The following is a 25,384-nucleotide window of genomic DNA, read 5'->3' as shown; positions in this document are numbered from 1 at the left end:
GTTTTCCCTTTCCCAGAATTGACCAACTTGTTGATTTGATGGCTGGTCATGAACTTCTAGCCTTCATGGATGCTTTTTCAGGTTATAACGAGATCCTAATGAAGAAGGAAGATCAAGAGAAAACTCCATTTGTCACTAGCCAGGGCCTATATTGCTATAATGTCATGCCGTTTGGACTAAAGAACGCAGGTGCCATGTACCAAAGATTGGTAAACCAGATGTTCAGTAAGCAAATAGGTAGGAATATGAAGGTCTATGTGGACGACATGCTAGTAAAAAGCAAAGAAGCCAAAACCCACCTTGAAGACCTCCAAGAGACGTTCGATACTTTGAGAATGTATAGAATGAAGCTTAACCCTACAAAGTGTGTTTTTGGCATCTTGTCAAGAAAATTCATTGGTTTCATGGTATCTCAGCAAGGAATTGAAGCAAATACAGAGAAGGTTAGAGCCATACTTGACATGACTTCTCTCAGAACAGTCAAGGAGGTGCAAAGGTTGACAGGATGAGTGGCAGCATTAAATAGGTTTGTCTATCTCTTTCTTTAAAACTCTTAAGCAGGCTTTCCAATGGACGGACGAGTGTGAGGCAGCCTTGTAGAATCTCAAAGAGTACCTAGCCAAGCCTCCACTATTGAGTTCGTCAGTGGAAGGAAAAGATCTGTTTTTGTATCTAGCTGTGTCACAAACAGCCATTAGCTTGGCGTTGATCCGTGAAGAATCCAAGGTGCAACGACCCGTGTAGTAAACAAGTTAGGCTTTTCAGGGCGCCAAAGCGAAGTAACCACAAATAGAGAAGATGTCCTTCTCATTAATTGTCTCTTCAAGGAAGCTTCGTACATACTTCCAAGGCCATGCCATCATGGTAATGACGGATCAACCAATCCGAAAAGCAATGAGCAAACCAGATGCAGCAGGGCGCATGGTCCAATGGGTTGTTGAGCTAAGCCAATTTGATGTTGAATACAGGCCAAGAACAGTGATCAAAGCCTAGGCCTTAGCAAATTTTATTGTTAAATTCACTTTTCCAGACCTAAATCAGGAAGCAGAGTATTGGATGATTTGCGCAAATGGCTCGTCTGTTGCAAGGCTTAAAGGCATCGGTATCATTATGACATCGCCCGAGAAGGATGTCCTTAAGTATAAAGTTCAACTCCAATTTCCAGCGACGAACAACGAAGTAGAGTATGAAGCGGTCCTTACTAGCTTGAGAATTGCAAAAGCCTTGGGAATCAAGAATTTGAAGTTAAGGACTGATTCTAAGCTGATTGTTGGGCAAATAACCAATAAATATGAAGCAAAGGAAGAAAGAATAAAGAGGTATCTCAAGCTGACAACTCAACTCATTAATGAATTTGATGATGTCAAATTCGAGCAAATCCCACGGGAAAACAACTCAGCTTCTAACGAGGTCGCTAAACTAGCATTAACTGAAGTTGCATCAGCAACGACAGAGTTGTTCGTAGAATTCCAGAAAATCCCTAGTATCGACAGATTGCAAACCTTCTCAGTCCAGTGACCAAGCACCTGGATGGACCTAATCCTTTCTTACATCAAATATGGCTAGCTCCCATCTTACCCATCAGAAGCAAAGAAGGTTAGAGTCAGAGTAGCTAGATTCAATGTCGTGAACGGTGAACTTGACAAGAGAGGATTTTCGCTACCATACTTGAAATGCCTGATTCTTGGTGAACTTTACAAGAGAGGATTTTTGCTACCATACTTAAAATGCCTGATTCTTGAAGAAGCAATGTATGTGTTGTGAGAAATCCATGAAGGCGTATGTGGTAACCATTTAGGACCTCAATCTTTGGTGAGAAAGATGGTTGGCCAACTATGCAAAAAGACGCAGTTGAACTCGTAAAAAAATGCGATTAGTGTTAACGGTTGGAAATGTACAGCACATTCCTGAAGAACTACTGACAAGCATCTCCTTACCTTGGCCATTCTCCACCTAGGGGATTGACACCATTAGTCTACTCCCTCGAGGGAAGAAATAAGTTAAGTTCCTACTCGTTGCTATTGATTACTTCACCAAATGGGTTGAAGTAGAACCATTAGCAGTAATTATTGAAGGCAAGATACAGAGCTTCGTCTGGAAGAACATTGTTTGTAGGTTTGGAATCCTAAAGACAATCATCTTTGATAATGGTCAACAGTTTGATAGCTGAAAATTTAGGGAATTTTGTGCAGAGCTAGGAATAAAAAACCACTATTCATCACTTGGGCACTCACAGGCTAACAGGTAGACGGAGGTAGCAAATCATACTTTGCTCAAACTCATCAAAGCACTACTTAAGGGGGCAAAGGGTGCATGGCCAGAGGAGTTACCAGGGGTACTATGGGCTTAATTGGACAACTACAAGAACACCAACAAGAGAAACACCATTCAAGTTGGCTTTCGGTACAGAAGCAGTTATTCCTGTTGAAGTGGGAGTGTCTAGTCTTAGGCAAGCTCATTATGATGAAGGTTCAAACAATGAAGAGCTGAGACTTAACTTGGACTGTTTACCTGAAGTTAGAGACGAGGCAGCCCTAAGAATGGCTCAATATCAACAGAAGATGGCAAAGTACCACAATCAGATGGTAAAGCTTAGAAGGTTCAACCCAATGATATGGTATTGCGAAGAGTCTCGGAAGCCACTTGGGACCCAGCCCAGGGGAAGTTAGGCCCTACTTGGGAAGGTCCATATAAGGTCGTCCGTTACTCAAGAAGAGGAAGCTGCTACCTGAAGGACCTCAACGGCAATCCATTGCCACATCCCTAGAACATGGAACATCTTAAGAAGTACTACCAGTAAGAAGTACTTGGATTAATAAGCTCCGTCTCTAGGAGTACCTCGCCTGACGATGCATCAGATAAAAGAGATTTCATTGTTTTCTTTTACCTTTAAGCATTTTTCCTTTCAAGTATTTTGGTCGAGATATTTTCAGTAATTTCCCTTTTAATCCCCTTATAAATAAGGGTGCATGAAATAATAAGGCTTCATAGGGCCATCTCTTTTTCAATAAGTTTGACAAAGCCTCAAGGTTAAGTTTACAGACGAGATTGAGCTAAGAAAGGGAGATATCCATGACCAAATGGTAAAAACTCAAATGATGGGTTTAAATCATAAACATGGAAAAACTCAAACGACGAGTTTAAATCATAAACATTGTAAAAACTCCAATGACGAGTTTAAATCATGAGCATGGTAAAAACTCAAACGACAAGTTTTTATCACAAATATGGTAAAAACTCTAGCAATGAGTTCAAACCATAGACACAGTAAGAATTCAAAATGTAAAGAACCATCAAAGTACGTCATTAATGAAGAAAACTCCAAGTTCAGATCATGTATTCCTAAAGGAATATCATGAATGGTCAAAAGAACCTCAAACAACGAAGTCTGATGTTATAATGAGAACTTCAAGGTTTAGGCCATAGCAAAACTTTTGGAGCAAAGACTAAATAAGTGAATAAAGCTTAGACAAAGGCATTTCTTATAAAAACAAAGGCTTCAAAATATGAGGCATCCAAAATATTCATTGTTTCTAAGTTAAAGCCTCAAAACAGGAGGCATCTATTGTGTTTGAGTTAAAGCCTCAAAACACAACGCAACCAGAGTCTTAAAAAAAAAAAAAAAAAAAAAAAAAAAACTAAAAAGGTTATTAAAAATCTTCTTTCAAGGAGCAATGAAGACCTCCTTAACATAGCCCTTATCCATGTGAGCCTTGTCCACAACTCCACCTGTGGCAGTACCATCTCTTTCAGCATCATTAGCGACAGTTTCACCTTCCTTCTCTTTAGTCTCGTTAGAAAGGATCTTAGTGTCAATGGCTTTGAAATCAAGGTTTGCAAAGTCTGCTATATGACTATGATGCTTCATTATCCACCTACGAAGAAGCTCAAAGCCCTTGAAGTACTGGATGAATTGAAGATCAGAGAAGCGAACAGACTCAAGAAATTTGGTGATCACCTTCTCATGTTCTTCATCTGTCTTCAAAAAGACAGCTTGAACTTCCTCGTCTTTTTGAATGACGAGCTTCTTCTCCACCTTCAACACGTCCTTAAGCTTCTTCACCTTCTCCTTAGCCTTTGTCACTTGGTCCATTGCCTCGATCAAATCCTTCCTCAACCTCGAGCTCTTGGCCTCAACTATGTGAACCTTTGAATTGGCCACCACTACCTTCTCTTCATTGCTCAGATAGTCTATTGTCAAGCGCAGGGATTCTTTGAGAACCTGAAGACGAAAAAGAAGGGTCAAAACTTTTAATAGGTGTAAAAATTCAATGAGCAACAAAAGTAGCTGAGTAAAATACCTGCACTAGTTTGTGAATGTGACGACTGACCAGTTCGTGAGAAGGGATAGACGAGAGACCTCTGAGCTTGTCATTAGTAATAACGTTGTGAGCTCATCCAAAGGTCTTGGTGGGATCTTCCCAGAAACTTTTGCCAACCTTACCCTTCCCTTTTGAAGGAGTGGTTGGAGGTGTAAAGGTCGTCATCTCGAAAGAAGGTGTGGGAGAAGATGGGGTACCAAAAAGAGAGAAGGGGGCAGGAGTTTTGTCTAGCTTGCATTTCTTCGATCCAGGGATAAGCTGGGACAAAGGCTTGTTTTTCAAGCTTTTCACATGGGCATATTTGTTTTTGCTGTACCTAGTAGCTATTTCTACAAAATAAAAAGTTAGAAGGCCAAGCTCTTATAAAGAAAAGGGAAATAAAAGAAGAGAAGGTAAGTTAAACATACTCTTTTCTTCCTAAGTAATCTTCTTTAACACAAATACAGAGGGTTCAGGTCCAAGGAAACAGTTGTATAAATGACGTGGGTCTACCAAGTTGTCAAAATCGTCGATTGTGAGGGCAAACTCAAGAGCGGCTTGAACTCGTTCTCGATAACGATCTTCCAATTTAGGATGATCAGAAACTATAAAACAAACTGAAAAAGAAGAATAAAAAAATGATAAGCTAAAACAGTTGGTCTAATGGAAAGGTAGAGGAACGCACCAAGAGAGGGAATTTCCCATTTCCGTAGGAACCATAGGACCTCACCCCACAGGTCATCAACCATGGTTTCCAATCCAAATCCAAAAACAAAAAAAGTATCATGACATCCAATCACGAAAAGAAGTAGGAAAACTACGGACGATCCTAAACTCCCTACTCCAAGGTAAAAGTTCAAAATTACCCATAGTGGGTAGAAGGTTTTAAGTGATATAAATGGAGGAACTCGTTTAGGGTTATCATGTCCCCATCATGGGTGGATACCCAAATTGACATATAGCCAATAATCGTTCTCCAAGCATTAGGGACAAGCTATCCAGGTGCAACATTAAGAACAGAAAAGAGTTGCATGATGAAAGGATGACCAGGAAAGCGAAGGCCACACGAAAAAGTAGCCTCATAAAAACTCACCTCGCCATGGGCAAAGGAGCAAGCCTTTTCATTTGAATGAGGTAATCTTGTGACAACCCCTCCAGGGAATTGAAACATTTTTCTTATAGTTTTCAAGTGTCTCTGCTCCAAAGAGCAAGATTCAAAGAGAGCGTGGAAAGGGATTGAAGTCGAAGAAGAGGAGGGTTTTGAAGACAACGAGGGTTTTGATACAACAATTTCAAAATCTTTATCCATAGACTCACTACTTGAAGACAAACCAGTTTCGAGTTTGCTAGACCTAACCTCATGTCCCTATACTCTATGGCAATCATCTCTAAGTGATGTGCAATCAAAGAATGACGAATTAGGAGTATAGGGTGGTCAAAACAGGTCTAAAAGCTCCACAGTCTCGAGGTAAAAAAAAAAAAAAAAATCCTACTTGAGGACGATGCCCACCAGAAAACTCTAGAAACACCTCTAATCTAGCAAAGAAGAATGAAATAGAAGAAGCTTCCTACCTAATGAAAGAAAAATCAACCATTAATGGAGTTTTGAAGAAAATGAGTCTTACTGTACTGAATGTGCAGAAGCTCTCTTTTTTTGAAAAATTTCAGACTTTAAATACAGCATACGATGGAGAAGGAGTATATGAGAAGCTTTTGCTAAAAAGGGGAAGCAAAATCAATGCGCGGGAAACACAAGGAAAACACACACGTGCGACCAATACAAGAGGGAAATGTGGCAATCACCTGACAGGAATATCGCCTCACATTAAATGTGATAAGACAAGAATCTTGGGGCACGGATAAACTGACCCACCAAAAAAGACTTTCCATATTCCTTTGCTCGTCCAAACAAGGGACGACAAAGGAATAAAGGGGGCAACTAAGGAGCAGCGTATAAATGGTTGTCCTTACTTGCAAATCATCCATAATAATGACGAGTAAGAGTATGGACGAGCGTAAGTGCATTAATTTTAGACAGCATTCAATGACTAAGTGATAAACGGGCACGAAACTGTTACTGCCGTCTAATGATGTGCATTTATATGGCAATTACATACGAAAAAAGACTAGGATTAAGTGGTCATCATTGAGCCATAAATCCTTCATTTGTGGTATAATGTTAGACTGAGCATTTACTCACACAGAGGCTATATAAAGCTAGGAAAGACAGGTAAATGATTCATATTGAACACACACACAAATTGCTCTACAGATTACTTATTTCTAAAGAGTTTAAGCTAATTGAAGCATCAGAGGGTCCTTGGCAGGCCCCAAACCTGGGCCATTATCCACTTAGTGTTTTCTCTTACACAGGACCTTTAGGTCGTCCATTGTATTAACGAGGAACACGGTTCAAATTATACCTTTATTTTAGAATATGTTCAAATTATACATGATATTAGTTTACACATTTTTTTTAGACTTTATATGATTTAGGCTCTTCATTTTTTGCACCAAATAATTTATATGCCACAAAAAAATAAAAAATTATATGGACACATGGCACAGAATTAGACTCCAATTTAGAATCTAGTTGGATTTGGGCTCTTTGATTTTTACATTCAACTAGTGTGTAACCCCATGCATATGCACGGGTACAATTAAAAACAATCACAATAACATGGTTCAAATTAAACATTTAAAAAAAAAAAGATATTCAAATTATACCTTTCTAAAATATGTAATGGTTTCTCATTTTATGGGACACATGGCATAAAATTGAGAATCCAATTAAAATATAATTTGATTTTCTCTAAGATTTAGCTTTTAATATATATATATATATATATATATAATTTATTTGGCACAAAAAAAAAAAAAAAGATGGAATACGTGGCCCAAAATTGAAAATTCAATTGAAATCTAATTGAATTTTCTTTAGTAATAATTTTCTTATAAAGTCAGATTTGATAGTAATAATTCATTTATGGATACATCACATTTTTTGGTTACTTTATGTCACATTTTTTTTTTCTTGTGTTTTAAGTCTCTCTTTTTTTTTTTTTTTTTTTTAATCTTTATTGAATGCTTTATATAATTATGTTGGATTGTACCAATATCACATGGTAACTGCAACATATTTATTGGTAATCTTGTGTCACCTTTATGTTTTACCTATACAATCTCTTTTAGTTGTAGAAGGAAAGAAACAATGAAATTGATATATTTTAAAGTTATCATGAACTTGGATGAAATTTGAGGTGGTAAAAATTAAATTTAGATAAAATCTTATGGACCGAAAAGGTGTTTTAGCCAAAATTAACAAAAACAAGAGCATCGGAAAAACAATCTTACCTAATAAAGCAACTTTATGCTTGCACTTTGGAGATTGGATTTCATTTTGGTGCCAAATAGACGACGAGTGCTTCATCTTCAGTGGAGTGGATAAGCTTTTTGATTGAAGAAAAGGATTGGTGAAAGTAAAAGAAGGAATATGTATAATGGAAAAGTGAAAAGAAAAAGGAAGAAAGAGATAGATAAAGAAAACGAAGGACTAACCAGAACATTTCTCATAATCCTATGGCTGCTTATTATCAGCTACACTTAGGAGTGTCAAATGAGTGGGTTTGGGTAGGTTTGGGGTGGGCATAATTGGATTAGGTATATAAAACTCATTTACTCATTAAAACCTATTTAACTAATTGCTTCTAATTCAAATCTAACCCAACCCAATTATTATAAGTAAACCCCAACTCACCCAATTACCCAATTATCAAAATTACCAAAATGCCATTAAAGTGAAAACTCCAACACTTTCTTGGATTCCCTTTTCCACTCTCTCTAGTCTTCACTCTACTTTCCCAAAAAATCAAATTAAACAAAAGATACAAGCTTGAAAAGAAAATCGCTTCAAATTGGATCATCCTTCTCCTTTTATTTTCCCACACTTTCTCGCATGCAAACAACACTATCTAAACAACAAAATTTATTTTTTATTTTAAAAAAAAAAACATAAAAAGGGGCTTAATTTATTAAGCATTTAGCTTCCATTTCTTGCACTTTCTCAGCAACCAAACAAACAAAAAAGCACTGTAAGAAGCAGATATGGTTCCTAAGAAGTGAGACTTGGTGGTCTGAGACCAAAAAAAAAACGCAAATCAAAACCAGATTAGAAAAACCAGAAAAACAAACAGATTAGAAATATGAGCAAAAACGAGCAGAAAACTAGATCAGAAAAACCAGAAAAGTGCAGAAATATAAGCAACCCAGATCAAAACCAACAAATTGAGAACAACTAGCCTGAAACACAGAGAGAGGCCGAAACCCACACTCGAAACACAAACCTGAAATGCAAACAAAACCCGAAACCTAGCTTGAAATCATACCGAAACACAAACACAAATGCCAAAACCCATACCAAAATAGAATCACAACCCAAAACCCAGCCTGAAATCCACTCTAAAACACAAACACAAATGCCGAAACCCCCACGCCGCCACATCGAGAAATCCACTGGTTTCTGTGCTGTGTTTGTTGTGCCTCATTGTTCTCTGAGAGAGAGAGAGAGAGAGAGAGAGAGAGAGAGAGAGAGAGAGAGAGAGAAGTGTTTGGAGGCCAAGAAAATGAAGGAAAATGAAAACCCTGAAACATTGAAACGTTTGAGGGCTATTTTTATTTATTTTATTTTATTTTATGGGAAGGGCTGCGTTGAATTTGGGTATATTATTTTTGGGTTAAATAGGGCTCAATGGGTTTTTAGTTAAAACTCAATAATCACTGGGTCTAATTAGGTTGATGCCTATTTAACCTAACTAATAATTGGGTGGGTTTGAGTTTGTGAGAGTGCTTTTTTCTTTAGCACACAGGCCTAAGGATCCTGGGCCAAATAGTTGTGTTTTAGTGGACTGGGCTTGGTTCACCGCAGCTAAATGGGGGCTGATTACGAACCAAGTTGTGCGCAAGTCACATAAATCTCCTCAAGGCAAAAATGCGATTCCTCCCCGGGCGTACTGTCGTGGGATCCCGGGACGTATTGTCGTGGGATCCCGGGGCGTATTAGGCCTGTAAGAACCCAGAATCTCTGGTTCTGTGCACTATACAATCTTTCTCCATGCTTGTTATGCAATGGAGTTTTGTCCTTTCCTTTTACCTCTATAGGTCCTACACAAGAACAACTATACAATGCACATATCTTCAAATAATTGTTAGTTTCTTAGATTAGGATATATATATATATGTATATATATATATATATATTAATACATATACATATATGTAAATGAATTTCATAAGGATGATTCAGCCACGAGGATCCTGGCCCCAATTCTCACAGACTTATGCTTTTGCACAAGACTTGTGGGATTTGGAACTCAAGTCTGAGTGGCTTTGCTTGGGCAGGGACTCAGCTTTACAAGCAAGAATATATATGTATTGAGCAGCAAGAAGCAGTAAAGAAATATGCAAAGTAATTGTTAGAAATTCTCAAATCAATATGAGATATTTCATTATTTTTCTTGATTGTGGATTACAAATGTGCTCACTAAGACGTGATACAAGGTTCAAATAAGCTCAAAAATTACAGACTTTGATGGCTATTCAAGCCTCTAAGACTTGCAAAGTTTGAATCCTTTTGAATCCAAGTATGTGCTATAGTGGCTGCTTCTGGGATACCGGGAGACATTCCTCTGTTTTTCTTAAATTTTACAGAGTTCTAATGACTCTGTTATGATATTCTTCCTACTGAAAATCCTCCTCCTTCAACATGGGTTTTCTCTTCCTTTTATAGCGTGTTTTCTAGGGCTCTAAGGTACTAGTGATTTCTCTCTTTTGCCCCTCAGAGCTTGTGCTGTGACATTTTCTTAGAGGCTCGTCTCTTCCTTTTTTTCTCATGGTTTTCATCTTTTAATACTGTTTCTCTAAAAGTCACTTGCTGACTTTCCATTCCGGTGCGTCCTTGGAGAGCTAACCTTCACCCTTTCTTCTTTCAAGGCTTTTTACCTTTTAGACTAAGCTTTTTGGTTGTCCTTCTTGCTGTCATTTTTCCCAAGTGAGCAGAATCCATTCCTGCTGGGTTGAAAGTTTTCCCAGCCACTTCCCTTTATAGTTCTTCATTCTGGGTTTCTCAATGTACCAGCTTTTTATTCATGAATTGTCACTCTCCAAGTTTGTGGTTCTTTGCTGTACCACTGGGTGCTTGAGAAGGACATCTCTGTTCTTCATTTCTTGTATTTCGTGGTACCTTTCTTGAGTTGTCTCAATCCTACAGTAGCTATCCTGCATTACCTGAGGATCCCGGGCGTCTGGCAGACTCTGGGTATCCCAACCCTCTGGCAGCCTCTGGGTATCCCGGCCCAGTTCTTTCACTGAATTTTGTTGGACTTTTTAATGACCTTTTTGCTGGAAATCTGAACATAAATATGGCCTTAATGTTGATTCTTCTTGCTGCTTGAATTGGGCATTCTTTACTTTTCATGGAATGTGAAATTTTAGCCTTCAACAGAGCTCAATTAGAGTGGATGAGTTTGGGTGGGTAAGTGAGTTTGAGCTTATTTTGCCACCCCTAACTACACTTGTACAATGGTAGCGAATATGGAAGCAGATAGATAGGAAAGCAACAACATAAACAAGGATAAGATTTATTGTAATATATACTATATAATTTTAAAATGAAGGCTATTAGCCCTAACATTTTTAATTTTTTTTTTATAAAGATCATGTAGTATATCAAACTATGATGAATGTTATATGATGATTGCTTTTTTAAAATTATACCAAGACATTAATTGGTTGGTGTTGACGGAACTGAAATCCTAAATCTCTTATATGAGAGAGAAAAAAAAATTTACTAGTCAAATTAACTAAAACCCATAGAATAAAAATAGTTTTAGATAAAAGAAACTTCTTTGTGCATGGTAGAGTAATGTTAGAGACTCATTATTTTTAATTTCCCTCATCATTCATTCAACTCATTATTTTTCATTTCTCTCATCATTCATTCGTTATATTAATATCATATTAACACATTGTTTTTTTTTTTTTTTTTTTTTTTTTTTTGAGGGGCATATTAACACATTGTTTTTTTTTTTTTGAGGGGGATTAACACATTGTTAAGAGTCTTATAACTCAATTTCACAACTTAAAACTAATGTTTTTTCCTTAAAAGGTATAGGGTTTAAATCCCTTATTTTTTAACTAAAAATGTGTTCAAAAAAAAAAAAAAAAAAGAGAGAGAAAACGTCAAATTTACTTTGGTCACCATTTGTCATTAATTGCAAAAACAATGGTGTAATATATACTTGACCAAGTTTTTTTTTTTTTTTTTGAGAATCTATACTTGACTAAGTTTATCATGGGTTCTGTGCACTACCTTGACCATAAACGTGACCAAAAATTTCTCTTTGGTTTTTTTATTTTTTTTCTTGGCAAGTTCTGCGGTGCAAAACTAACCACGCATTTAAGCAAGGAAGACTAAAAATTTAGACTTTTCTAGGTAGCATACAATAAAAAATAAAAAAAAATTACATGACTTTACTTTTTATAGGCGGCAAAGCAAAAGAAGTTTACTTTATTGGTGCCAAGCAAACTGGAAAATAAAATAAAAAAATATAGATATCACATCAAAATTACGTATTTGATCATCATATATGATGACGCCTATATATCCTCTATCTCTTCCGTGGGCCCACTCTCATCTGATCCGTACACTTACACAGAACCAAAAAAAACAAACAGCAACAACAACGGTCAGCGGTCAGCAGTCACTTCTCAAATCCTAACCACAAAGTCAATCTGCCCAACATGTTTTGTGGCTCAGATTTGTTCCATTCTTTGCCGTCAGTACTACTTCGCTGCCCGAAAACCCCATTTATAATTTAACGGGCATGATCATTGTCTGGCCCACCAAACTTGCTTGACATTTAACCGCACAAACCCGGTTTGAACCCGATATATCGGGTAAAAACCCCGATATATTGGAAAAAAGTGGATGGTAAAAAAAAAGGATTTAGGGGGAATTGGAAAAGGGCAAAAAGGAAGTGTGTCGCTTGGATAGGTAGCAGTGAAGTACAGCAGAGCGGTTAATGGAATTCCAATTCCCGGAAAAGTTTTTCCTAAACAGAATTTTTTATTAATTTTCGAAAAGAACAAAAAAAAAGTTGTAGAAGTAGTAGTAGTAGAAGAAGAAGAAGAAGAAAGAGAATTGTTATCAAATTACAGCGGCCTGGGAAGAAGTTTTCCCTGTAAGGTAAATTTCGAAATTCCAAACCCTAGTTTGTTCAATTTCCAAATTTTTTTTTTAATAGTTTGTTTTCGGAAGCATGATTGGTTGCTCAGAAATTAAAACTAGAACAAATGGAAAAATTGTATAGAGTTTTGAACTTTATCTATCTCTGGTGCTTGTTTGGTTGCTGAGAAAATGAGAGTTTGTAATTTTTTTTTTTTCGTTTTCTTTTGATGGTTTCTGGGCAACCAAACGGGTAATTCGGCGAGTTTTATGAATTGTTTTGAATGTTATTTAATTTATTTATTTAAAATGGTTTGTAAGTTAATTGAGTTGAATTACCTGAGTTTAGATGAATTTGAGCTGATTTTTGGGGCTTACATGGATAATTCCAGGTTTTTGTGTCGTATTATAGTTGAATTTTCGGGTTTAAGTTAGTTTATTGAATTGATTTCTGGTAATTTGATTGAAATTTGATTTGATTTGATTTGATTTTTTTTTTTTTTAAATTTTTGCTGAGGAACTTGTTATTTTGACAGTTAAGGTTGTAGATTAATGCACTATTTGTGTTGATACTGAGTTAGAATTGTGAACAAGGGAATTAGTGGTGTTATGGTAAACATCACTCCTTAGTTATTTCGTATTTTATCAGGTAATTATACCCTAGGCATGCCCAAAGCCTTGTAGCTGAACTGAGACATCCAGAGTTTAAATCTCCCTTCCCCCAATCATCGAATTATACACCAAAAAAAAAAAAAAAAAAAATTCAATCTAGGCATATCATATAGGAATGTTGATAAAGGCCAAGTGTGTGGCAAGAGCTGATTGGTTGTTAGATGGTTGAACTAAGGTAATGGAGGAAGGGAATGAGGCATGTAGGGAAGAAGTTTGTGGAGCCACCTTGTGTCTACACATTTTAAAGTGAAGGTGATAGCATTTAAGCTTTATCCATTGAATCAGAAAGATTTATTCTATTCATGTCTGCATAGGTACTGTCTTTTATCAAATCAGAAAGAGTTATTATGGTTATGATCGTATAAGGTGAAAGCTATGGTTTGTTTTAAAAGACGACAGGTATAATCAAAATTTATGGGTCAGTTTTCATGAGACATCCGCATGGTTAATTTGGAAATTGAATGTCTGTTAAATTGTTAATTAATTACAGTTATTAGAGAAAAAAAAAAAGTATTATAAGTTTTAACAGACTTATCCCAAACCCAATTATGTTTGTCATGCTTTAGTTCTCTTGAAGTCAACCTTGCTTTATGGCATATAGTTTCTTTAATGGAGTTGATCATCATACTTCTTTTTATATAAATTGTCACTGGCACATTAATGGTTTACTTCTCATGATTCTTTCAATAAGTATGATAACAAGCACAATTAAATTTAATAAAAGCAATTTTTATCTTATTTTTCCTTTATTTATTTATTTATTTTTTCCATTTAATAGATATGTTTTCTTAGTCTGCTACCAAATATGGATTAAACTATGTTGTGCCATATAAGGATCAAAGTAGGCTTTTTACCAATTGCTTTCTTGACATTGTTTGAAATGAGAAGAAAATATATGTTCATCTTTTAAATCTTAGATACTGTCTTTCGTGAGCAATAAAAAATTCTAAAAGATCTCTCTTTAGCTTGTGGTGGTTTATCTTTTGTCAATACCTAGTACCTTCATGTAGTGGCTTCTATTGAAGTTGCAGTGTGCTGGATGATGTTGTAATGCCCTTGGTGTTGAGGTGCTAATATTTGTTGTGATTATCTGAACTGCAAGAGTTGGATGAATATAAGGCTGTGTTTGTTCTGGCATAAAATGTCTTCTGTTGAAAATGCTTTGGAAAACATTTTCAGGCGTTTGGCTTGCACTTAAAATCACAATTTTTCCTATACACAAGATCTAACAAATAATTTCATACTACCTATTGCAAATAAAAAAACCCACTATAGATTTCTCATAACAACACAAATCAACTAATTTCTCATGACAACACAAAAAAAAACCTTAAAAAAAAAAAAAAACCCATAATAGGCTTTTGCAATCACAAGAAAATTGGAGGTTACTCATCAAATATGAGGGAAAAAAAAAGAAAAGAAAAAAAGAAATTGGCAGCTTCGCTTGGAGGGGTGTAGCAGATCAATATACTAAAAGCACTGGAGTGGCAATAGCGTGGGTTTCTTGGTTGTGGGTTGTTGGATTGGGGGTTGCTGGGTTAGGATTTGGCTGAGTGTGGCACTGAAATATGTGGTAGCAACAGGGAGGAGAAAGGGTGGGTGGGTGGGTGTTGTGTCTGTATCCGTGAAGGTTATTTTCCTGGTCAAACAGAAATTTTTTTTGGTTTGACCAGCATTTTCAGCTGGATCAAACACCCGAAAATGTGGAAAATGCTATTGGGGGAAAACATTTTACGTTGAAACAAATGTAGCCTTAAGTGAAGATTGAGGGATATGCATCATTTGTTGGGCTTAAAAATTAGCAAGTTTATCAAGTTTCCAATTGATTTCTTGTTTTCTTCCTTTCAGCCATTGGCTTCTTCAGTAATACAAAAGAATATCAAAATGGTTTACCTGCCAATAAATTTCCTAATGAAGAGCTCTGTGTGCAAATACGTTGGTCTAGATCATTATAAATTTAATGTTATAAATACTGAATGTAGCTCAATTAAAACCTTGTCTCATGTTGCACTTTCTATATGCTAAGTTGACTTAGTCATTGGATATCATAATTCCTTAACATGACTATTGTGCTATGTTTCTTTAGTCATCAAAATGGAGGCAGTTTGCCTTTGTTTCTGTCCCTGTATAAATCAATAGATTATTTCCATTGACATATGGACTAACTTTGATAAAATCATCATTGTTAGGAGCATATTCCATGTTTTTATGGTTAAATACCCTAGAGAAGATATACTTTCTTCATCTGCCATCAACCCTAAACAGTTTCATCTGCTATTTGTGAATGTGTGGATTCTTGATTTCTATATGAAAAATTGTCTGTCCATCTTCTAGTCTCTACCACTGTATGCATGGAAAAAAATGTAGGGTTTTCTGATCTTATTGAAAGAACATTCCAATAGTACAAAAAAAAGGAAAAGAACTGAATGATTTCATTGTTGATATGAATTGTTTCTCTTGAAGCAATTCACCTTCTATGAACCTTAGGTTTTTCCATTATTTAATGACATAATGGAGCTCTGATGCTTTTGCAATGAACTAAATTGAGTCCTAATATGTCTCAGTCCATGAATGATTGTATATACCATAGTAAGTAGCTGTAACTACTTGAATAAATTTAGTTTCTAATATCAATTATATCTTTTTGGTATTTGTTAATCAACCCTAGTAATTGTTTTTTGATAGGTAGTTAATCAACCCTAGTAATGTCATGGACGATAAGCATAATACATGTTTTTTGATCAGTGGTATTATTTATGTGTAATATTTTAGTTGGTTTGTGGTATACTTGTGTATTCCAATATTAAATTAAATTAGTTTCTGTAGTTGTATTCTCACTGCATTATTTTGGTGCTTGGCATTATGGTGCTGAATATCAGTTTTTTTCCCCTGTTCTTTTTCCTTAGGCACTTTCATAAATGTTAAATATTAAGCATTTAACCTTTTGATACTATTTAGTGACTGAAAGGTCCTAGTTTGGACCAATGAGCATGATTTTGGTGACTAGGATCTCTTTTTTAACATGTCTCTGGAATGCTTTGGTATTAATTTAACAGTGTCGGTTGTGCTGCCAGATTTGACTGTCGGGATTCAGGATTTGGGGTGCATTACAGCCTCATGACTTCTTCTGTGAACGATCTTTCCGGTATTTTCTAGAAAATCTGGATTCAAAATCTTATATCAGTGCTCCCCTTTTAAAAATTCTGTTTTGATCTTTGTGAATAGATTAAATTATAATTCTAATATGCTGTAATTGAACCGGCATATTTAGTGTTATGAGCTTCAGTCTAACGTAATTGCCTCTACTTTGTTCCCTAACTCTTCATCGTCTGTTATATGGAAATTACACTATTTTTTCATTTAAAATGTAGAAGTTTTTTTTTTCCCTTCATCATTATCAGTTCCATAGAAACAGAATAACCGTAACAAGAGAAAATCTAATTCTTTTTTAGCTCATGCTTTTCCAAGGATTTGATCCTAGGATCTTCAGCGTGAGTTCGCTGCTACCTTACCACCAGATCCAAAGTAATGCAGGACAAACCAAAATGACACAACAATAAAGAATGAGAAGATGAAGGATAGTTAACCTATAGTCGGTATCTAGGCCTGCTTGGAGTTAACACCAAGCAAGAGAGAACTGATATGAGCAGCACCAGACCATTGGGACAATTTCAAGAGAAGTTTTATATATCATCAAACTAATCCTCTCTTATAGGAGTACAATGCTTTGCTTAAATAGAATACCAAACCCTAATTCTAACTAACATAGGAAACCCTAATTCAAATTGACATAGTAAACTTAATTCTAAGTGACTTAAGAAATCCCAATTATTAAATTATAAAAATGACTTTGACTATAGCACATTAAATAAAAGTACTATTAAACCTAAAATACTAAATAAAATACAATTGACCAATACATAATACAATTGATTCCAAATTTAAGTGAGTCTAAATTAAAAGAAATCTTTCCTTGTGCTTCCCATTTCACAAAGACGCTGTTCACATTATAACTATAGCTCTTTTTCTTGTGGCTTAGGGCAGGTCTCAATCTTTGTTAACAAAGGGCTCTTTTGTGCACTGTTGTTGGCAGTTTCATTACCTTCCGTGGTAATATTTTTCTAGTTACTAACTTATCAAAAAAAAAAATTTTAGTTATTAGATTAGAACTTGAATTACCCTGATCTCAGGTCACTTTCTTACCTCTTGAACCATGGTCAAAGTGCATAGCCATCCATGGTAATTTTGCTTTACAGTGTTCTTATTGTCTGCTTACATGTGTTGCCCTTATGCTATGATAATTATGTTCAAGAAACTTACCTACATCTCATTGTACAAGTTGAGTCACCAGGCTGATTATTAGCTGGAGTCCCTCACTTCAGTTGTAAAGCTTGGTGCCTTTACACTTTGTTTTACTGGTTACTAGTTTCTTTCTTTGGTCTAAACATGTTTTATCTTGTCTTTCTTGTATTATTTATTTTTTATTATTTTTTAAAATTTTACGTAAAATACTTATGTTCTGTAAATTAATGATTGTCCAGATAATAGTGAAGCTGATGAGCAGCAAAAGCACTCAGAATCCCAGATACATTCTTCGTCTCCTATAACTGGAATGTCTCACCCTGGTGTTACTGCCTCTAATGTTCAGTATCCAACACCTCCACAACTTGGAGCAGGACCTGCTATGGTACTACTTTTGAAGTCAACTTTTAAACTGTTTGTGTTATTATTAGCATATTCCACATTGAATTTTTTTTTCCAATCAAATAATCTGTTTGCTACATATATAAATTTCTTAAAAAAAAAAAAAGGTTGAAGCTAACCTGGACATAGTGTTGGGCGCTTGGGCTTCATCGGCCAATTGTATTATGATAAACAGTCTTTGTTAGATCCTTAAAAGAGACTGATTCCCTACTCTTTATTTTTGTTAAATCCTTCCCTTGAAACCAGGTTCCTTACTGTCATTCAATCAAGTTCCAAATATTCCTAGGAATCTTCTTTGTTCCTGATAACCTTCTAATAATCCTCATTTTTTATTTTCTGAACATATCTGTAACTGGTAATTATTCCAGCCTTGCAGTCATGAATGTTGTGAATAAAAATTGTGTGTCATAGTAGTGTATATGTTGATTTTATCCTATTTTCTTTCTTCTAAAACTTCACATTTGAATAATTGAAATGTGTTAAATGATACACCTGAAAAAGGATCTCTTGATGCTTATATTATTTGATATATATTAATTTGTGGGTATCTTCCTTAGTAGACTCAAGATGATTGTCATTCAGGATTTGAAGTTGCAGTAGGAACACAGCGGTCAAGAAGTTTGAAATCAAATATTGGGAAAAGATACCATATATGGTGAGTTACCGAAGCAGAGTAATCAATCAAACCCAAAAAAGAAAAGGAAAAAGAAAAGCTAAAACAGGTTGAGAGAGTGAGAGGTTTCTAAGGAGACCAATAGACTTTCTCATTTCTTTGGTATTGGAGCGATCAATGTACAATTGTTATCTATATTCAGGAGCATGGTATCTAACCTTGGATGCATGCAGTGAGAGAAAAAAGTGGAATGCAAGGATATAAATAGAAAAAAAGAAAAAGAAAAAAAGAATCTGAGGTAAAAACTTAGTTTATTCGGATAATTTAGGTGGAAATAGAATTGGTTTTGAAGTAGTAAAGGTTTGATGTGGCCAGCAATTGCTGTCATGGTTGTATGTATGAGCTCTCCTTAAAGGATACGTTCACCTCTATTCTTTTGCTATTATTAGGAGAGCAACTGTGGTGAGCCATATGGATTGGTCAGGAGGAAGTGGCATTGGAATCTAAGATTCAATAGGACCATCCATGATTTAGGAATTGGAGGCTGTGGATTGGCGGTTTTATGCTCTTAATGCTATTCATGTTTCTGGTGTTAGAGAGGATGTGACATGTTGGTGACCAATTGGGAGTACTAGATTAAAGGTGAAAACTTCTTTGACACACTTAACTTTAACATTTCTTCTACATAGGTGTATCATTTTGCCTTCTCTTTTCTTTTTCATTCTTTCATCTTTTTTTTCTTTTTCTTTTTATTTTTTATTTTTTATTTTTATCATTTGTTTACTGTGTACCACGACTACACCCCTCCATTGTCACACTGCGTACTTACAAACAGTTATTGTGTTTCATTGTTTGAGAATGTTCTAGTCAGTGGTTTTCCCTGGGTGATGCATATCTTGTAAAGAGTTGGTAGTGGTGAAAAGCACCACAAGTTGTGTTAAGGCAATTTATGAAGTGTTGGTGTTTTGTTGTAAAACAGGAGTTTAAGCTACTACACTCTTGCTTCAATGGTGACTTTGATCCTTTATCTTTCACAACTCATGACAAATGGGTTGTATATCTTTTCAATTAATGTTTCTTTTAATGGATGCTAATGATGATGAGGAATTCATCAAGCTGTTGATTTTACACGATTGGAACCATATTTGGTTTTCGAATTGTCTTACTAGACGGCGGTCCTTGTTTACTACATCTTAAATAAAGGGTCTTTTTTTTTGGTTGTTGATAAGTACTACATCTTAAATAAATAAAGTTGTAATGAGTTCTTTTATTTTGTTTGTATGTGTTTTACTTTAGAATGAAACTAGAGAAAAGATAAAAGTTGGGTTGCTTCCGGAAAAAATTAAGCTCTGTAACTATTTGTAATCATGTTGCAATTTTGTCATTGATGAACAGGATTCTCTCAGCTAAGAGTGACCCTATTTTACTTTTAGGTCTCACCTTTATTCTATCATTGGAACATGATTGTGTTTTTAAGGTAACAGTAAGACTGCAATGTTATAGATAGAGCTGGCATAATTATATCTAAGTTATAGATAGTTAGGGTTGCATAAGGGGGTAAGTTTGTGGAAAAGCATTTGGAAGAGCTGGGAGTTCTCCGGACATGCTACTTTCATAGTGAGGATTAGGGATCGAGTATGCTTTTGGAATGGTCCACTGTGTGGGGAGATTATGTTAAATTGTTTGATTTCTAAGCTTTTTTGTGTTGCACTGGATAGGGATGCATATATGGCTGATTAAATGAATTGGTTCAATAGTGAACTCCAATTGTATAAGGGCTGTACAGGATTGGGAACTTGGGTCAGCGGATCAGTTTACTGAGTTATTCAGTTAACTTGAATAGGGAGGGCATTGATTGGTGAGGTAAAATCTTATTATTTGGCTCTGATAGAGGTTTAACGGGAACCATTCCATGGAGGAATATTTATCAGGCCAAGGGCCCTAACAAGTGGGGATTGTTTTGTTTGGACAGCAGCAAGGAGAAAATTTTTGACAATGGACAATCTGAAAAAATTGTGAAATATTTTAGTGGATTGGTGTTCTATGAGTAAATCAAATGCAGAAGAATTGGAGCATTAAGCAACCAATGCAGCGCATTATATTTTCAACCATCTAGCCAACAGCTCTACACACATTAGCTAAGGTAATCTGCTTTGTAGTGTCATTGAGTGAGGACTGAGGTCACATGTTTTTGCTTTTATAACCTGGGTACTAGGGTTCCCTACTTCCCTCTTTTATGGTTTGATTGTTGTGGACTTTGCAGAGGGAGAAGAATTGCTGAACTTTTGAAGATTTGGAAAACTCGGCGGTTCAATTGAAGACGTATTTCACTAGATCATTGTTTGAATGGTCTAGTGCTTTGAGTTATAGTGTCACTCTTTCTTTTGTAGATTTCACTCGATTCCCCTTTATTTCGATTGTAATTTGCATGTGTTGCAATTTTAGGCTATCTTAAGTATGCATCCTGTGTACATGAGGTACTTCCTCCATCTTAATAACATTATATTAGTTATAAAAAATAAAAATAAAAATAAAAGGAAAAAGAAGAAGAATTCAACCTTTTTTTTTAGAGCAGTCAACTGAAGGTGGTGATGTGTATGCTCTCATTTCAGAATGTTTAATATCAATTGCAGGATTTGAAAAAAATATGAATTGGCAACACTGAAAATCATGGAATAAAAAAGAAAGACTCAAGTAGTATTTTATGTTGTCATTTCTTGATCTGATTACATGTGAAAGCCATAACTCAAATGTTTGCATTACAATAATGTCTCATGATTAATGAAAGCAGATTAGAACAATAGGCTTAGAAAAATTTCTTTTGTAGGTGGTTGTAGTAGCCACCCCTCTCTACCCCCAAAAAAGAAAACCCCCCTTTCTCCCTTTCAAGGTAGCATAAATTCTAAACTTTCTCTTGTTCATTCTTGTATTATTAAAAAATGTTTTGGTGGCAACAGTTCTTATTGAAGTTTTATTACTGAACTAGTTGACAGAATGATTGTGGTTTCTCCCTCCGATTTTTTTTTTTCAAATTTAAATTTGGAAGTAAGTCATATCACACACTTAACTAATTCCATATTGGCTTTTCTATTGAAGGCACCGGGGGCATACCCGTACCCAGATCCTTATTATAGAAGCATCTTTGCTCCCTATGATGCACAACCCTATCCTCCACAGCCTTATGGTGGGCAACCAATGGTATGCTCTCTTTGATTCTATCTGTCGATACATTGATAAAAAAGATGGCATATGTTGATCTCTAATTCTTTATGACATATGGTCATTGTTGATATTGAGACCACACATTGCTTATGACCATCCACCTTACAATTATTGGATAATTACCTCTCAGGTCCATCTTCAGTTGATGGGAATCCAGCAGGCTGGTGTTCCTTTGCCATCAGATGCAGTTGAGGAACCTGTATTTGTGAACGCAAAACAATATCATGGCATCCTGCGACGTCGACAGTCTCGTGCAAAAGCGGAATCAGAACATAAAGCTATTAAGTCTAGGAAGGTATGTTATAAGCCACACGTTTCTTGCCTCTTTTATTCAAAATTGTGTTGAGTTTGCTTCATAGGCTACAATGGCATTCTGGCCTATGTGGGGTTAGTTTCTGGGGTTCAATCCCTCCTACATATGCTGAGCAAATAAATAAATAAATGATCTGTGGGTTGCCAAATAAATAAATAAGTGATCTGTGAGGTTGCTTGGCCTTTTTTATCCTTTTAAGTGTTAGTCTTATTTGGTTCTAATTGTCTTTCAATTTTATATTATTTAAACGTAAATTGATTTATTGCTCATCACTCAACTGATCTTGCAGCCATATTTGCATGAATCTCGACATTTGCATGCACTGAGAAGAGCAAGGGGATGTGGGGGTCGGTTTCTCAATTCAAAGAAAGATGAGAATCAACAAAATGAGGTGGCATCAGGTGACAATTCGCAGGCCAATATCAATCTCAACTCTGATAAAAATGATATTTCTTCCTCAGATGGCACATCCTGAAGTTTTACTGCACAAACCAGTTATTGATCAAAGGTGTCCTTTCAACCAAGGCTCAATACCAGTCCCAATGGTAGCAGTATTGCTTCAATCTGGATCTATACTTAGAATTCAGTAGCATGTATAGGTTAAATCTGTAGGCAGTTCGTAGGGTGGTTGCAAGATGAGGCAGAAATAGTGTTATTGATGAACAGTGACTGTTAGCTTCTCCGATGGATTTCTCGTCAGGCTTCACTTCTTTTTTTCTTTTTCTTTTTTCTCTCCTTTTGAGAGTGATGGTTAAATATGCTGTGTGGGTGTTTTTATGCATTTGAATCTCTGTGGCGAGGTCAAGACTTCCTAACACAAAATTTGAGTTGTGTTGATTGTTTGGTTTGGTTATGTTTAATTAGCTTGGCAAAGATTAGATTGGTTGTTGCTCTATGGTATCAGTCTGATCCCTGTGTTGTCAGCTGGGAGAATAAGTCAGAATTGTTTAATTAAAATTGTTGGTGAATCTAGCAGGTGATTGTCATAGTACTATGTAATGTATTTGTACAAGTTGCATGTAAGTCAGAATGGAAGTTTTAACATTTTGTATGTACAACTAGAAATGAGCTAAAAATATAGTTCTCCATGAACCAATGCTCATTTGATTCAATACAGGCTTGTGCAGTTAGGCTGGAAAATTGTTGCACTTGTCAGATGGGACCGGAAGGTTGTTGCACTTGCAGGGTCTAGCCATCTTAGAGAATTGCGGTACAGGTGCCTACTAAAGAAAGAGTTGGTAAGGCATTCATTCAAGGTGTGGATTGATTTGAGGCATTGAGAAAAGAATTAAGCAGGCCTGAGAAAACCATGCATTCAAGGCATACCCATTCAATTGATCTTTAGATAATATAGTACAAGGTCTACAGCCTTTATACAACTAACTATGTAGTTTCTGAACTACTGTGTTGGAGATGAGGGCAAAAGTAGCTTTGAAATAAAGGATATTATGTAACAGGTATATGTAATGCGTTGGTAAGTGACAATGCGGCCTCCAGAGATACCCTGAATGTGAAAACCAGTAACTCAGAACATCAATGGGATTAACTGTCTCCAGCGGATTAACAACACTTACCAATCTATTCAGTGTCTCCCATGGTGTTTAAGTATATGCAGGAAAAAGTTGCTTTTGATTTATGTCAAACAATATTCATTCCTTTTTTGGTTAAGAATCAAGGTCAGAACTCAGAGGCAGCCTTTAATTATTTTATTTTTGTTTTGAGAGTTGGGCAGACTTTAATTAATTAGCTTGGATAAGTGGACAACTTCAAGAAACCATAATTTTTTTTTTTTTTTTTGAGAAAAAGAAGAAACCATAATTTAAGTGGAATTGCTGAGCCCTATTACTACTATTAAATATTAATAGTCATAGGTCCATCATTTCGGGTATTTATTAAAATGAGTCAAATATGGCTTTGTAGCGTTTTGCAGTCATTTAAACAGTTCTTGTTTCTAAATGAGTTAATTTGGTGTGACTTTATGTTAGAATTTTATTTTCTCTTGTGTGCGTATGTGTTTGTTTCTAAAAAAATGTTCCTATTTCTAAATAATACTCATAAAACAAGTCTCATTATATTTTCAGTTAAAATTTTAATATAAAAAAAATGTTTAACCTGCATTGTTTGCTAACAAAATTAGATACAAGGACCATTGACTTGTTTTGACAAAGTGAGAGATTAAATTGACAAAAATTAAACAATAGGAATTAGGAGCTAATTTGATAATTGAAGTAAAAGTTAAGGAACTAAATTAAATTTTAGCAAAAAAAAAAGAAAAAAAATAAGGCACATTGTTACATGCGCTTGTGCTTGTGCTTGTCCAAGTTCAATTTAATTTTTATGATGAAAGTTTGGTCTCACCCAAAATTCTTAATCTAAGAAAGAATCAAACAATTGTCTTTTACTCACTAGAGTCTTGTTTAGTAGTAGCTTATAATTTTTAAAATAAGGGTAATAATTAATAAACACCTTTTGTATCACTTAATTAAACTTTTAAGATAAATAGTAACTAGTTGGTAATTGGTGCAATGAACGATAAAGTTAAACAAAATATTTTTTTTTCTATCTTTTATTTTTTGTCTAAATATAAAATTTAATAATTATGGTAATTACTCATAGGTATTTATAATAATTTTATTTTCATATAAAACCATATATATTTGATAATTCAATAGTTGAGTGTGAGAGAATTTGAATCATGTAGTCACTGCTAGAAACACAAAAGGGTGCTAGTTGAGCTACAAACCTACAGTTACAAGGCTCTTGACATGCATTCTACTATTTAAAGAAAATATAATTTAGTAGGATTCTAAGGAATGTTTTAAATATAGACTAAATTTAAAATTAGTTTAAAAATATAATAGAATAATGGCGTATAAAATTATAAGGTCTCAAAAGTTTAAGTGACAAAATATTAAGAGTTCAACCAAAAGTTAGAAGTCTTTAATTTTATATATGTTATAGATTTATTATAATACTATTAGAGTAAGTGGGTAAGTGGGGTTTTAGGTCTATATATATTTTTATTTAGTGTTAAAATTTTCACATAATAACTAAGGCTCCACTTGTTTCAACATAATTTTTTTTTTTGGGAATATATTTTCTAATAAAAAAAAATCTAATGGAAATGGCTTGTTTTATAGTGTTTGGTTGTATTTTTAAAATGTCTTGAAAAACATTTTTGGTGTTTGTCTTGTACAAAAAATCACAAAATTTCTTTTATATATACGCAGACATACATACATATATATAAAATAAAAACTTTAATTCATTCTATTAAAATTAATACAAAACATCTAAAATCAACCTAAAAAAGAAGCACAATCAAAATCAAATTATTG

The 25,384-nt window shown here is 35.1% G+C and overlaps 1 protein-coding gene and 1 long non-coding RNA gene across 9 annotated transcripts; both read left to right on the top strand.

Moving 5' to 3' along the window:
* The first annotated feature begins 12,287 nt into the window (after window positions 1-12,287).
* On the top strand, window positions 12,288-23,090 carry LOC126726666 (nuclear transcription factor Y subunit A-7). 8 transcript variants are annotated; one of them, XM_050431987.1, is made up of 8 exons: window positions 12,288-12,543; window positions 16,251-16,339; window positions 17,234-17,304; window positions 17,385-17,433; window positions 17,736-17,881; window positions 21,608-21,709; window positions 21,864-22,028; window positions 22,336-23,090. In XM_050431987.1, the coding sequence occupies exons 2-8, from the start codon at window positions 16,312-16,314 to the stop codon at window positions 22,519-22,521; spliced, it is 747 nt and encodes a 248-aa protein (XP_050287944.1). In that variant the 5' UTR covers window positions 12,288-12,543; window positions 16,251-16,311; the 3' UTR covers window positions 22,522-23,090. The 8 variants fall into 8 exon arrangements, with proteins under 8 accessions (XP_050287944.1, XP_050287945.1, XP_050287946.1 ...); XM_050431988.1 differs by having other exon boundaries at window positions 12,289-12,543; window positions 16,269-16,339; window positions 17,234-17,301; XM_050431989.1 differs by having other exon boundaries at window positions 12,289-12,543; window positions 16,269-16,339; window positions 17,418-17,433.
* Window positions 19,160-21,080, top strand: LOC126726667 (uncharacterized). The gene is made up of 2 exons (XR_007656023.1): window positions 19,160-20,654; window positions 20,775-21,080. It is a non-coding gene; the product is annotated as an uncharacterized LOC126726667 (long non-coding RNA).
* Window positions 23,091-25,384: the final 2,294 nt, after the last annotated feature.

This window comes from Quercus robur, chromosome 5 (genome assembly GCF_932294415.1).
Source record: "Quercus robur chromosome 5, dhQueRobu3.1, whole genome shotgun sequence".
Taxonomy (NCBI): Eukaryota; Viridiplantae; Streptophyta; class Magnoliopsida; order Fagales; family Fagaceae; genus Quercus; species Quercus robur.
Note: the sequence above shows the minus strand (reverse complement) of the source record. Positions and strands in the feature narration are given on the sequence as shown.

What these genes read in the sequence shown, in the direction of transcription:
- LOC126726666 (XM_050431987.1), top strand. Translation starts at nt 16,312, where the DNA reads ATGACTTCTTCTGTGAACGATCTTTCCG. An exon ending in TTGGAGCAGGACCTGCTATG is followed by an intron (nt 17,882 to 21,607) that starts GTACTACTTTTG and finishes TTTCTATTGAAG; the next exon opens with GCACCGGGGGCATACCCGTA. An exon ending in AAGCTATTAAGTCTAGGAAG is followed by an intron (nt 22,029 to 22,335) that starts GTATGTTATAAG and finishes CTGATCTTGCAG; the next exon opens with CCATATTTGCATGAATCTCG.